At 35.5% G+C, this 16,097-nt stretch overlaps 1 protein-coding gene across 12 annotated transcripts in view; it reads left to right on the top strand.

Moving 5' to 3' along the window:
• The first annotated feature begins 309 nt into the window (after positions 1-309).
• LOC124155997 (vacuole membrane protein 1-like) overlaps positions 310-16,097 on the top strand; it is a 32,362-nt gene continuing 16,574 nt past the window's right edge. The window contains exons 1-6 of one of the 12 annotated variants that reach the window (XM_046530264.1): positions 310-507; positions 614-649; positions 791-993; positions 2,240-2,517; positions 3,482-3,572; positions 11,546-11,736. In XM_046530264.1, the coding sequence (XP_046386220.1) occupies positions 796-993; positions 2,240-2,517; positions 3,482-3,572; positions 11,546-11,736 (758 nt within the window). In that variant the 5' untranslated portion in view covers positions 310-507; positions 614-649; positions 791-795. The other 11 variants (XM_046530261.1, XM_046530263.1, XM_046530262.1 and 8 more) reach the window with 11 other exon arrangements.

Raw genomic sequence — 16,097 nt, 5'->3', positions numbered from 1 at the left:
TGGGAAAGATAGACTTTCGGATTAGTGTGTTTAAGTATAAAATAAAATACTAGAAAAAAGTCTGCTGCATTACCAATATAACTTTGAAACACCTTAAATAGATTAGTTATATTTGGAATTTTAGGAAAAGAACTCACTAAATAAATTGAAAAGCATGAGCAACTGTAATTTTTTCCATACCTTTGGCTACAAACACACTTGTAGGCAATTCTTAAGGCCAACCAGAAATTCGAATCGCGCGGGATGACTATTCCTTTCTTCCTATCCTTCTCTAATTCTCGCACCTCCTCGTGTAAAACATTGAAACTACACTTGTAATTTGACGACTTCACCTGTTTCTGATGACGTGAGAATTTATCTCAAGTCCTTTCCATTAAAGATAACATTGATAGTTGATATTAAATTTAAAAAATGCGTTGATTGCAGTGAGCTTTCTGGCCTCATTCTCTGGTCGCAGATAATTTCTAAATTCCTGAAAACAAGTGCACCTTAGAAACGGTTTGTTTGGTGGGTGTAAGTTAATTCAGTTAGCAGTTTTCGTAAGTGTTAAAACTTATTAAAGATTTTCACCTGGTTAATCTGTTATATTCCCATAATTTATCGACCATTGAAGAGAGCAGTGGTGTGATCAGGGAATGATCAGACTGTGGTGCGTTTAAGTAAGCCTCTCCAAATACGGAGCTTTCTGTCTTGCTACGTTATTATTTACTAATATTTGACGTGGATTTACCAATTGAAATTTTTTGGGTGTCATTTTGCAATCATTAATGTTATAGATTGTTACTTAAAGGTGAGATGGGTTCGAAGAAGAACAATAAAACGAAAGGTGCTTTAAAGAATTCTGTCAAGAATGCAGGCAACGTGACTATTATTCGCAGTCGCAAAAGTGTGGAAATAGTTGATCAGAGTGACTTGCAAAAATTAAGTAAAGATCAGCTAAAATCAGAGCTGAAGAAGCGGGGGGTTAAGTCATCTGGAAATAAGACGGAACTGGTAGGCTTGCTTTATGTATTCAATCTTTTGTGTCTATTTCGTAGTAGTGTGCTAGAATATACCCCGAACTTAAAGTAGGACTATTGTCATTAAGAAAATTCTGCGCAATTTGTGGAAACCGAAGAAGCCTTTTCCAATTGGCAATATTCTTTACCTTTGTAGATTCATTTATTAATGCATTTTTGAGTGTGTTTTTTGTAATGTTCTATTTTGCGTGGAGGGGATTCATGTGCATCCTACAGTTATGGCTATATTAGCATGAGATGGCCTTTTTTTCTTAAAATGGTTTATAATTCAAGATATGTATATTTGCTCAAATATTGGCTAGTTCATTGTACACCGCTATAGGATACCGCTAATTTTTAAGCCTTTTCAAGTTAAATTTATGAAAGTTACATCTGTAGGACCTCAGTGTTGGCATTTGCCATTTAAAGGGATCTCTCATTCGTTATACATAAATTCATAAGCATGTAAAACGTATTTTGTGTATGATGGATATCCTTCGCGGATGTGCCACAGTTGCTTGACCAATTCGTTTAACCGCGGTAGGCGTTATCCACGTACAACCGTGGTGTAAATATTGAGGGGTAATGACATCTTGACTCCTGGACAGTGAGTGACCTTTGACTGAGTGTGATAAGAGTGATTTGTATTTGGAGCTCAGTAACTTGATGGGAGTAGAGACAGTCGTCATGACCGAAAGAAGAAGTTGTAATAGCGGTTACATTGTTATAGAATTATTTGTTGATGAGGAAGTGAGTCAGTGTGGTGGAAATGTGGTTTCAGAGAAGTTCTACGGCGTTTTAATTGCTTTTTCATGTAGTATCCCATTTATTGCTAGCAGCTTGCATGAACTTGCGACCTAACTATTGCTTTTATTTGTATTTTTGTTATGATCAGCATAGTGTGATGACATTTATCCTATTTTCTGCTTAGTTGAAATTCATTGTCTCATAAAGGTACATATTTTAGTATTTTAATCAGTAAGTAGATTATGTCCAAGCATTTTCTGTAGCCCTAATTAGATGTACCTATGTTAAGTTCAAAATCTATCTGCACTTTTATGTAATTAATTTAAAATTGCTTGTTTGAAGAATTTCAGTAATATCATTCAGTTCTCATCAATGCACGAATTTGTTTTTACGAGCTGAAATTAATTAGGTATTTTAATTTTTCTAAATTGTATCATTTTCGTTCATAGTTTTTTGTATCATCTGTTGTAATTTATTGTTCCATTAAATTATAGGTACAGCGCCTTGAGAAGTTAGGAGCTTCAGGAAGTATGCCACTAGATGCTGGTGCTATGACTGGCAGTGGTGGAAAGCACAAAGGAGGTGACCAAAGTAGAGGAGCTAACCGACCAAATGGGGACACATACAACTCCAATAAAAAACACTACACCCAAGCAGATAGGAGGAGAGAGAAAGAAGAGCGAAGTAAATTAGTCCTTTGGCGTAGGCCACTCACAACTTTAGATTACTTTCGAAAGGAATTGTTTTGGGACTTGAACACCTATGGAACTAAGTGAGTCTTCCCCAATCTTAATGTTTCTTTAGTATGGGTTGGGCTTGAGTTTTGAAGTGGAGTGCATTTTATCTTTCTGTAACCGTTGATGGTAAGGTGAAAAACTATGTGATTGCCATTGAGTTTTGTTAGAAATAGTATTAAATCCTTCTGTAGCCCTCATTTATGTTCCTGCCTTTGCTTGGTGTCCTTTGAGAGGCTCAACAGCGACCAAATCTTAGAGTTGCTTGAAAACTGTTTTAATATGTAAAATTTGTGTTTATGTATAAAACAGATACCTAATTATGACATTATAAAAGGATATAATATGGTTAGCATTCATTGGATGAGCTGTCTAACATTTCTGTACCCTGTCCCCCAAATCCCCCAAGACTCACTCTTTCATACCATTCTCTACTCTCCCTTTCCTGTCCTTCCCCTCTTCAAAAAAACTATTTTTTCAATGGAATAGGTTTGAAAGATTGCTAGAAAGCATGACATGGTCACCAAAGGAAAAATTGCATGGTCTATGTTACTAGTTAATTTATCAATAAGGCGTGACTAGAACAAGTTCCATTTCCTGATCTGTCATTTAGACAATTGCACGAACGTTCGTAGTATACACTGCATAGTGTAATTAAATTTTCTATTTACAAAAATTGGCTACATCGATAAAATACAATGAAGGTATTAAATTTTGTATATAAAATGACCATAGGAGTGGATTCCATAATATCTTTATAGTGATGTAAGTTTTTTCCCTTTTGAATGAATCAGGAATAGCACTCTTGTACGAATGGAATGTGAGCAAGTTCCATTTCGAAGAAATTAAATTTTTCATATAAAATGGCTGAAAGAGAGGCTCCTCTGTAGAAACTCTTCAGTAAAATTACTGTTAAGACGGAAAAACCATCATTTTTATGCCATAAATTTTGTTTCTTTAATTTTTGTCAAGTAAGGATTGTTTCAACTCTTTTGTCCACAGATTATTGCAGTACCGTGTACTTGTTGGTTTTTGTATTATCTTGGCTGCTTCAACGTCAATTCTCATTCATATCGAAGGACCACATCAAAAGGTATGTAATTTTTTCACCATACCATACTGGAAATTTTAACTGATGAAGTAGTAGATGCTTGCTGATGAAAGTCATTGTGATTGCTTTTATCTTTGTTACTAAAATGCTGCTTATAAATAAATAATAAAAGTTTTATCATTGGTTTCACAAAAATTAGGTCTATTATTACAATCACTGCCTGAAGTGATTAATGCAGAAACTCTACTGACTGCAAAATATGATTGGCATAAATGGAAACTCATTTTTTCAGTGCGCATTCAAGTCTATTGCAACCAATGCCTTTTTGAACTGCCTATGAATTTGCTCTGTACTTTCTATCACGAAGTTCAGCTTTTTCAATTTTGGTTATATGCATCCGTTTTATTTTTAAAGAACTTCATATAATATGGGTACCTTGTTGTCTGTTAACAATATCACAAATTATCATAACATCGATAAGTGAATTTGATTTAACCCTTAGTTTCACGCTAAGCGGGGATTTTGATGCATTTTTCAAAAATTTGAAATAGCACGCTTACTGCATATGGATCACTGTTGGTACACTTTGGTATTCTATTTCTTACTTTTTCCTCTACCAAGAACATATATTTGCATCAATGTGACGAACAACTAGTGCGTTAGAATCTTGCAAAGTGAGAACGGCATCCTTGCAGGTGATTTGTCACTAGAGAGCATTCATGCTATGCTAAAGAACTTCTGATAATATGCTGCTATGGTGGAACCATATAGGTATTATTCTTTTTCCAACAACATATAATGTAAAGTTGTTTCATTATTATTATTTTTTTGTCAGCTTTTTTATTATTACTTCGTTATTTTTACTACTTTATTATTTTTTGTATAATTTATCTCAGTTCGTATGATATTTTTGTTTTCACCTCGTCATCACGTATAGATTCCTTATTACCTTTTTGGTTTATGTATTTGTTATAAATCGATTCGTATCAAAGCAAGTATACATAGATAGCAAATCCCCAGTATAGTGTTTATTAGATGTCTCAAACAATGGCATTAGATGCACGCTTTGCTGTAATGTGTACAAATATCTATCACATTTTGGACTCGGTAAAACTGATATTTTGTCCCGAGTGTTTTATTTTTCTAAATGATTGTTATAATTAGAAACTCATACCACGTGTCCTAATTTAAAAATTTCATCTTCATGCGCCAATATGCATGACACTGTTGTAAAAATGTGTTACTTACACTTTACTGGTGACCGAAAAAAAGTTATTCACTGTTATTAGAATGCATTATATGCTTGAGTTTGAAGGCAAAGAGACGGCACTTGATGGAGCAACCTGAGGGAAAAGAACACAATTTTGCAAAGATGATATAACGAGATCCAGGAATCGTAATCTCTTTATGAGCATAAATTGTATAATTATTTTACCAAATTTTGAACACATTGAATAGGGGGTCATTCCATGCCAAATCATCACAGCTCCCAACCCTACTGTCTTAGATTTGCTTGAAATTTGGTAGGAAGTTAAAGCACATGAAATTGTACTCATACACAAAATTTTAACCCTCGGCTGTACACGGTATGCATACAGCAGGGTTGCAAACATGACAAAAAATACTAAATTTTCTCTCGTATGCTTTACAAAAATAAATCATCCTTTGGATGAATTTTTTCATTACCATCGACTCTCTTATTCGTCTGAAAAATTTATTGAGCTCATTCCCAAGTGATGGTTTAGCCCTTAAATTTTTTTGAATTTTTATTGTTGAAAAAGAAAAATACACTTGGGTTAAATTTTTGGGAAAAGTTACGATGGGCTTTGCATTATGGCTCATTCATTTTAATGAAGTGCAAAAAATCAGAAAAGACCTGTTGGCTTGTGATTTTCAAAGCTTTGTAGGAAAATTTTGAAGGTCAGAGGCTACTAAGCATCCATACCAACTCCCTTTTCTCCCTTATCTCACTCTCTCCTTTGAATGAGATGATAGCTCTAGGTTCTTAATTACAGTAGAACCGCATCAAAATGAGTGTGGGTTATTGCGAAACCCCCGCCATAATGAGAGATAGCCGAAGCACCATCAATTGACCCTATGATTAGCATGTAAAAAAAAAAAGATTTACGATGCCATTGTGGTGTTGGCACTCGCCATAGTGAGAGTTTCCATCGCTGGAAAATCTTCACCCAGAGTCCCTAATCTCTGCAATCGCTGGCGATCTATTAGAAATGAAGTTAACATGGTGTGCTCAGTTTGAAATCCATGTGGTAAACTGTCGCTCGATGAATATATTGTAAGTAGTTCATTTTTGTGAAAATATTCTGGCATTTACATTTGCCAATGCTTGATCTTCTTTTGTTCCGCTGGTAGCAGAAAGCAGTCGACAGCATACCCACTGTGAGTCTGTGAGTCGTGTGAATAGAGAGCATTTGAAGGGAGACACCATGGCCAAAAAACCCAAAACTCGTCTACGCAAGAAAATAATAGAGCAATATGAAAGTGGCTTAATAATTTATCTTCCTATTTGCTCTTCACAATTGAAAAAAATCAAAGAGAACATAAGGTATGCCATGGTGCGGGAGGGCAAACCATTACAGCAAAAGCGCCCGAGGAATGCAGAACATGAGGAGTTAGGAGCTTTGTTCAGGTGATGTTGCCCACTCCAATTTGTGGGAACAACTTAGAAAGGGGCTATGCTTAAGGCCGAAGCAGAGTATTTCAGTGATAGATTGAGAATCGAGAACTTGAAGTGTTCTGAAGGTTGGATATTCTAATTTAAGGCATGAAAACGTTATCTTTCTTCATAATTACTGGTGATGCCTGTCAGAGGAGTAAACCTGAAGGAAGAAAGGACTCAGATCCTCGTGGAATATCTTATGAAGTATTCCCTGCATGATGCAGATGAAACGGAACTGTTTTACAATCTCCTCCCCGACAAAACCCTTGCAGTACGGGATGTTTTTTGCAATGATGCTTTTAGAGGCAGGTAATGTGCAGTTAGTGATGACATATGTGAAAAGCTGATGCTGTGCTTTTAGTTTATTTAATTAAAAAAAATTCTGTATTCTTTTTCATGTTTCGCAGTCATTATTTAGAATTGTAAATCATTAAATTCGGACTTGTAAGTTTAGTTGGCCTTAGGGTCCATCAGCTCAGATCATATGCTTTTTCATTTCTTTGTTGCATATCCGTGCGTGTTACATTTGTAGCAGTTTCTTGCAGCTTGCTTTTGTTTTACTTAAGTGACATCAGCATAATATCTTTGTTATATTTTTCGTGAAATAATTTCAAGCTAATATCTTTTCTTGTATTGCTAATTTTAATAAATCATTTTTATTGCATTGCCATGGTACACTCACAATCCGTGTGTTATTTGATACCTCCACTGCAAAAATGCTCAACAATCGCCCACCTATTCAAATCCGCACATCTAGTACTACAAGGGTTACTAGATGTGCTGTTTTGATTAGGTGAGCAATTGTTGAGTGTTTGTGCAGTGATGGTATCATATTATTTCAATGATGTCACAGGTGTATCACTCAAAATGCAATTTATTTTTAAACAACTGCAATTTAATCATATCACTATGCATGCTTAGCAGACTTTTTGCCTTAGATTATGAAGATATTACATTGGATGATAGAAAAAGTCTTCCGAGGCAGGATCGTTCCACCATCTAACTTTGTTTTTGTCTGCAGAAACAAATGTGGTACGTTATTTCACACAACTTCATTGAAACGAACAGAAACAATAATCTTAAACCAATGGAAGCACTAGAGGCATTAAATAACTGCGAAACAGTTTTATCAGTAATTGTATGAATTTTCAACGGAAAAAACCAGAATAATAAAATGATCACGTAAATGCATAAGGAAAAGTGGCTTCGTCGGTTGTGCATTGGGATAATGATTGACAAAGCAATGCTTTGCATGATTTTTATTTATTACGGCGCTTCTAAATTGAATGGTTAGTTTGTTATTAAGGCAAGGAAATTAAGTGATGCAAAAAACATTGCCTTTCGTTTGGATTTATGCTTAAGTTTATCAGATAGAAATTTCTCCGTCGCCACACCAACCTTATTCCTATATAATTGTTGGCAATAGGTTTTTTGGCTATTATTTGCTCCACCTCCAGTAAAGCAACAATTCGCTGTAGTGAGTGTTTATTTGAACACCGTGGGGACTCGTTTTATCGGGGTTGCACTGTATTCCAGTTAAGTTGATAGTGTGATAATTTAGTTTATTTATTTGAGCCGAATTTGTATGTATATTTGTGGTGTCTGTGGTATATCTGTCACTGGGCCTCTTTCATTCTGGGCCATAAACAATTTACGTGTGCGTAGCCTTTCACTCCTATCTATTCCTATTTTCATGAGAATATCCATTAACTTTTCCCAGTTAACTATATCAAATGTTTTTTTTTAAATCTATGAAGCAGGCATACATGTCCTGGTTAATCTCTAGGTTCTTCTCCACTAGTCACGTTATTACTGCTGTTTCTTCTGGAGTTGACTTTCCTTTTCTAATACCAAACTGATTGTCACCCAAGTACATGTTTGCCCTTGCCTTTATTTGTCTGTTCAAAATCCTCAGTACTATTTTCACCACATACAACATTAGGCTAATAGGCCTACAATCTCTGCATTCTACAGCTTTCCTCCTTTTCGGTATTTGAATTAGAACCATTTTCACGAAATTCTCCATCCAACATCCATCATAGTTCCTGTGTACTAGTTCGAAAAACCTCTTTCCATCCCTCCCTAGATTCTTCAGAAGCTCACATGGGATATTGTCCTCGTCAACTGCTTCCCTAGCCTGTTTACCATGAAGGCTCTCTTGATTGCCACATCTAAGATCCCAGCCCAGAGAGTGCAGAATTAATGGTATGAAAGTATGCTTCAACATTTTGGCTGATTTATAGAAGTAGGTGAAATGAAGTCCTGTTACTTGATGTCATCTCAAGCACGAGATGCACAATGAATGTAACTTACACTGTTTCCATTTCCTTAAAACAGTTCCTTTAAATGACACAGTAATTGCAATATTATGGGAGATGTCAGTGTTATTCAAATTTCCCTCCTTTTGAGACTTTAGAAAATATGTTAACTCTGAACTGTGAGGAAACGTTGCTCAATTTGTTGCAGTACTTCAGAATTCTACTGTGCAATCAACTTCAGATCAAGTACATTAATTCGTATTCTAGGTACATACTATCAACTTTTTTATGATTGGTCCACCATTGTAATTAGAGCCTATGTAGAGCAAGTCCAAATATTTTTTTTACTCCTCCATCAAGGATGAATGTTCTATTGAAGAGCATATTTCATAATTATCATGAAAGTGACGTTGTCTTTCATCTCATTGGAACCTCCTTAACCTTGATGATGCATCCTGCAAGGGCCACTAAAGCTAGAGTACAAGCAGTGCTGGATCCAGGATAGAGACAATAGGGTAGTTTCCTTCATCAAAGAAAACAAAAGGCATTGATTGCAATTCGTTACCCACCATTAGTGTATTCATAATATACAAATTATTTGGTTTTAGAAATCCCAGTTTAGACGAATGGTAATGGTCAATTTTAACCGCATTTGAAAAAGGCCAGATTGGCACCCATGCAATGCCACTCCAGGTGACGTCACAGGGACCTAGTTTCTATGCGAGTAGATATGAGTTTTGCATCGTCTGAGATTACCAATGCATGCATGAGGCACAGAGCTCAGGGAAACATCTCTTAATAATCACCTATTAAAACTGCCTGTAGTCGGAAAGTTTCCTTTGTTTGATTAGGTATTAATAATCCTTATTTAAGCCAAGTACTACCTGCTAGCAGCCTGCATCGTATGAGCGCATACATCCTCGCCCCAAGGTCACCTAACTTTGCGGCAGCGGGAACCAGAATGACGTCATATGGGCTTTTCCCAGCATTCATGCTTAGCCATCACGTTTTTGCGTGCTTGAAATTTTTCACTTTTCATTTAATCATGAAAAATAGGTATTGTCATTTAAAAATCTGAAAGTGTGAAATTAGTACTCCAGGAGTAATAATATTTTGATTTAGGCAATAAAAAAATAGTAGGAAACCACCCTATTTGGGGCTAGGTGGGGGGCTTGATGGGTATCCACCCAGCAGTAGTGGGAATCCAAACAAAATTATCATTTTATCTAGTGTAAATTGGATACCCGAGGGTAGAGGGGGGCTATAGCCCCATTAGCCCCTCTCTGGATCTAAAACTAAGTGCAAGTGTAAAAGAACCCTGTTAAACAAAGTATTTAAAGGTAACGAGGCTCTTAAGCAAGAAATCTTATTAACACATTTTCTGTGAAGGATGCCAATTCCTATTAGGTTGCTAATTTTACTAGAATTTTTAGTTATTTAATTGGAAAACTTGTATGTTGGTGCTTCCTAAAAAAGTTCTGCTGAAACACAATCTTACTTTCTGTGAAAAACTCAGTTCCTAACTTTCTAGTGTTAAAAAAAATGCCATGCATGATATCAGAAAATTAGGGGCGTTTATTGTTTAAAAGGTCAAGGCAAGGATACTGTGACGATGTGTACAGAAGCCCAAGTTTATTCTCTCTCTGAGGATCAAATTTTATGTCACTTCAGAGAGCTGTCCAACCATTGATATCTCACTACTCCAAAGTAAATTCCTGCATACACTATGTTGAACTCTTACAAGTGACCATTTTATGAGCGTAGCAGTCCCTGTTTGGGATATGGTACTGTGGGCATAAGTACACCCTACAAGCAAAATGGCTGCTAGATTCCATTTGTAGATTTTAAATGAAAGAATCTATGTTAGAAAATATAATATGTGAGTTAAGGATATATGTATCTATTATTTTGTGAATTATTGAATTTTATTTTAAAAATTTCCTGGCAATATGATTCTTCAATTTGTCTGGCATACATATTTATGTGGAAATTAATACAACTACAGTAAAACAAAGCAAATATTTGCTTGGAAGATTTCTGGATAATTGGATTGATTGGATTGATGACTGTGTGGTCATGGGTATTTGTTCATGGATGTTGTCTCAGTTAGGCAAAAATTTTGATCTGAAGTAGCCAACTGCTCCATTTGCAAAGCTGATGTCTAATTAAATTAATGATTGCAGACAAATATGTTCATATAGGATGGACCTTGCAAATGATACCTGTGCTCATTTCCCCCTGAATGTCCCTTGCATGTATGTACCCTTGGTAGTATATTATCTAGAGGAAATTATTCATAGTATTATTTCTTTTCCAATATGATCTGTGAACAGTATTTCAGATATGTAATACCATTCTCATTTTATGGAGATGGGCAGCTTCTATAAATATAATGTATCAAGAAACATGTTGCAAATTTGCAAAAACTATGAAAAATTATATAAAACATGCCCAAAATATAAGTGTGAGAGTTTATAAAAATTCCACCTGGTTTGAAAAGGAAATATTTTATGTTATTTTCCTTGCACATATCTCTATTCTCCATGAATTGTTAGTGTGAAGTGTAAAGCATTAAATAAATACATTTATTGAGGGAGCTGGAATTATCATGCTTGATGCATATTGATTCTGGATAAGAATGATAGTATATGTGACCTAGTTTTTTGTGATTACAAACCTCCCTGTTTTGAGGGTTGAAATTTAGAGGATAGCTCAAATAGGGTTACAAGTTTTTTTTTACTTCAAAATAAGGTTTAGAAATATATATTTTTATTGAGATCCTTTCCAATTTCATTCAAGTTTTGCAAAAATTTTAAAATTTTGAAGCATCTTAAATAGAAATAACCATTATTGAAATGGTGATGTGTTTCGTTAGCTTCTGACTTAATTATGTGTTAAGTTGTGATAGGATGGTAGTGGTGGAAATTATCCATTTTGTGAATGAAGATTCATATTTTTTTGAAAAATATTTTCTCTTAGGTAAAGGCTTTAATCAGTGAAATATTATAATCATCATTTGAGTTGTTGAAGTTAAACAAGAATGAAAATAACTTGTCTAACATGCTGTTTTATTGCAGTACCTTGACATAGTTCAGAGGAAAGCTTTGTGGTGCCTTTACTGGGTGGGCCTAGGGGTGTTGTCATCAGTTGGCCTCGGAACGGGCCTCCACACCTTCCTCCTATACCTGGGTCCTCATATTGCTTCTGTTACGCTTGCTGCCTACGAGTGTGGCAGCCTTCGCTTTCCCGAGCCTCCTTACCCTGATGAGTGAGCTTGCATTCACTTTTCCTTTAAATGTTTTAACTTTTTTGCTAAGAATCTCCAACTTTGTGCATTTTTGCAGTTTTTTGGGTTCAGCCCTAACTTAGGTTTGACTTTGAAAATCATGATTCTCAAGTTATAGTTATTATTTTTTTCTTCAAATTCAATTCCATTTGCTGAAGTTTTAACATATCTAATATGTATTAGTATGTAATATAATTGAATTTTACAATCTGATACTGCACATAAGCCTTAAAATAATTTGACTGGTAAGCTATCCGTTCTTTGAATTTTAAGGGCTTAGTGTTTCTATTTTACTGTAAGCTGTAACTTGAAGTAAAAGTGCAAATCATTGAGCCTGTCGTGTGGAAGATAATTTTTTACCTATGTATTTGGAATCTTCTTTCTCAAGCCTATTGCTCAGAGTATATTTTTCATTTTTTTATTCCTTTTCATACAATGATGAAAATGTAATTTTAGTAAAATAAATCCTCTAAGTAACAATCCCGTGTGTTGCCAAGCCCTAGTCAATAACTTGATTTCGAGATTTCTTAAGTTTCACCTCTAATTGTAGGAAAATGCATGCTCATTTTTTATTTCAGTAGAATTGTGATCCAAAATAAACATATAACAAAATTTTTCAATGACTAACCATTTTTTGTGGTCCCAATGAAATAAGCATGGTAAAGTATAGGGAAGCTTCGTTACTTAAAAAATTTCAGTTACGAAAAAGATCAGTTTTAAGTCAGTTTTCATTTATAGCAAACTCTCAATTATCTGGGTTAATGATTGGGAGAGAGAGAACAAATAATCGGAAAAACACGAATAATCCAAGCTTTCACTTTGATTTCCTGTAATTTTCATAATTTATGCGAATCAAACAATCTATTATTATTTGCGCTTATTGTCTGTTATATAGATTGCTTTCCTGAATCATTAATAACTTTCTTTTCCTGACCGCAATCTTTTTAGCGGCGACAACGTAATTGTACTCTTATTCCTACTGCTCCATGTAATACCTGGTTTCCGAAGCGAGATCATGAATTCAGGGAATTGGTTCGCGTAAATGCGTCAAAACTCTCCCGCAAGTTGCCCAGGATGTAACTGCTGCAAGATGCAGATCCGTGATCACTGACTGGAATTGCACACAGTGTGATGCTTGGAAATCAGGAATACCGAACTTGTGTGAAGAAAATGGAGGCATGATCATGCCATTGCTCAGCAGCGGTTATTGGTTACTCGGACTTATGGCATATTGTCAATGCAGGCGAGTGTTTTCCACTATCCCCGCTGCCTTCACTTCGACTAATCCTTTCCTCTCCATTTTGACCTTGACTAGTCATGGCATAAACATGCCCAAGTGCGACGAAATCCCCAGTTCCCTTGGGCCGTACTACGTATTCAACCGCACGCGATGCTACGGCAGTAGTTGTGCATATGTGATATGAAATTACAATTAAAGATCATAGATAACAATTCTCTTGATTTACGATTGGCTAACCATTGAAGAATTTCAAAAATTAATCAAGAATTTTTTCCGCCACTGGTTGTCGTGTGCAATGCTAGAGCAGACATCCAAACATTCCTTGTCAGCATGTAAATAGAATAATTACAATTTGTAAAGGGGATTCTAATGGAAATGATGAGCCTGGTGTAGCCTTGCATTAAAGTGCAAATGTCCTGGTGCATTTGCGTCCGATCTTATTTTTTTTATGAAGATCCCCCAAACGTCGAAGGAGTATGTATGAACTCGTGCACAGATAATCCGCTACACGGATAAAAGGCAGCCAGATTATAGGGAGTCTGCTGTACATACATTGCAGAATGTAACAAAGAATTGCAACTATTAGAGAGGAGAGTGCACTAAGGGGATGAGTTTTGAAGGGGAATGCAAACCTACACCTGTGCTCAGCCAAAACCGACAATTTTCTTAGCTACATCACTGCCGCACCCAAAATTTGCCTCTGGTTGCAGTCAATATTGCATTAAAGAGTCACACAAGTAATCTAATCTGCACCAAATAAGTGTCTAGACTACACTGATTGGTTGTCTTGCCAGCGTATTAGGTGTTTTTACTTTAATCCTTGGGCCATTTTTAACTTGTAGGCATTGTAACTCCACTTGGGAAGGAGACTTGAGGCTGTGCGCTGGGCTGCCTTCTGCCTTATCAGATTAGCGGCTAGAGCTCTTTGGAGCCACATGACAAAATTGTCACTGCTTGGGCAAGGCAGGTGCTCGAGTTCACCACAAAATTCAATGAAGGTTTTGGATTTTGTTCAGTGATTTACGATTTCACTCTGAAAGGAATAAAAGGATTATTGCCCTTATTGGATGTTGCTTAAGAATGAAATCAAAGAGAAATCAGGGAGATGCCCAACCAAGGAAGTGGAATTACCCTCTTGATGGCAGTGCTTAGACCTCTTACACTCAAGTGATGAAATTCCATCCTGATTATTTGATGTGAATATGTCTCTGAACCCACAATCTTCACACGTAGCTGTCTTGGAGAGGGGATTGTGTTTCTTCATCTGTCCTGAATATATTAACCAGATTTTTAAAAGCATATCCTCTATAATCTTGAAAATTGTCTGTCCATTATAGTATGAGTATCTCTTTAAGGCTCTAACCTGGACTTCCCACTTCTTCTGTCTTCCTATCCCTCTTCGGCATGGTGCACAGTTGGGTTTTCCAGGACAACCCTTGATTCCTTCTCCTCAGCCTAACTTTGACTTTCAGTAAAAATTTTTAGCTTTCTCTCTCACTGACAAAATTTCCAGATTTGGCCTCCTCACACTCTTCTTTTGCCTTTCCATAAATCCTTTTTACACCCCCATTGAATTCCTTCTTAAGCAACTCTCTCCATTACATCTCCGTTGACGCACACTAATCTCTATATGAGTTCCCTGTTTGGGATCCCTGGCCCATAGCAATAGCAATTCATCCATTTTATCCACTTTACTCTCTTTATCTGACCTCAACGACAGCCTAACTTTACTTAAATTATTTGATTTTGTTTCCAGATTAAGAAAACAGCCTATAAATGTATGAGAGGATAGAATGTAATATCAGAAACTACATTCACTTTATTGTACCATTTTAGATTGGGAGCTTTTCTGTGCGGGGATTTCAGATTTGAGATAGTTTCGCACCCTCTCATTTTGTTCCTTCTCTGTTTCATACCTTAACCCTTTCACTCCCAAGCATTTTTCAATATCCATACCCAAAATTCCCAAGGGTTTTTTTATGAAATTGTTAGTACTTTTTGTAAAAATTCTTATGGATTTATTTTAGGCTTTATAGACATGAAAAAAATCACACACATGTAGAAATAAATGATGTGTTCAGAAATGTTAATTATCATTATATATAATTTTCAGTTTTGCAATAATAAATTTATAAACTTAATACTTTTAAAAATGTTTACGAAAAACACAATTTTATGGCTTATTTATTCATAGTATTGTTTTTATTTTGCAATTATTGAAAACTGTATTTAATTAAGAATTTAGTTTATGACAGATCTACTTAATTTTTTATGCATAAACAGAAAAAATGTTGCCATAAAAATTTAATTGTTTAAATCTTTCTCAATCACTTTCGACCAGTGCCTAAGCCAGTCTTCTGTAAAAAACAATGAAATATGTATATAGTCATATATATAGGCCTTAATTAATACAAATTATTGTTAGTTTAAATTATAGCTAAAGGAATTGTTTAAATGTTAACATTGCATTTATTTATACATATGAATGACTAATATATGCAATGCTTTTTCTATAAAAACGAAGGATAACATATATGATGAAAATTGTTTCACGGAGGATTTTTCATTATTTGTTCAAGTTATTTATGTAATAAGTACATAGGTACACTTTTGATTAGTTTATAAAAATATCACGTAGGAATAAATTTTTCCTTTTGTTCACAGTCACTCTTTCAGCACTTATGCTTATGCAAACGCTCCCCATGCAAACCCCTGTTGTATCTGATGCACACTGTTCTGGATCTTCTTCTTTGTTCCTTTGTGCTGCAGACACAGCATCTGTATTCTAATGTCCCACCCAGTTTCCTTATTCTTTCTCCTTATTCTTTTCCTTTCATCTAAATATACATAGAGCATCAAGTCTGAAGAGTCCATACCTCCCATATACTTGTTATATTCCAAAATTACATCAGTTTTCACAGTTTTTTTCTCGCAGCCTTGTCTCAATTTTGTCACTTCACTATGATTTGTAGTCGCCTTGCTTGAAAGAAGGATCACAGGTCCTCATTGAGAATTTTTTTCCCTAAATGCACTGGCTAGAATACACCCGGAACGGCAAAACATTTTTTCCCCGATGGTGAACTTCTTTTTGAAAAATACGGGC

The sequence above is a fragment of the Ischnura elegans genome, chromosome 3 (assembly GCF_921293095.1).
Source record: "Ischnura elegans chromosome 3, ioIscEleg1.1, whole genome shotgun sequence".
Taxonomy (NCBI): domain Eukaryota; kingdom Metazoa; phylum Arthropoda; class Insecta; order Odonata; family Coenagrionidae; genus Ischnura; species Ischnura elegans.
This window is presented reverse-complemented; position numbering and strand designations above follow the sequence as displayed.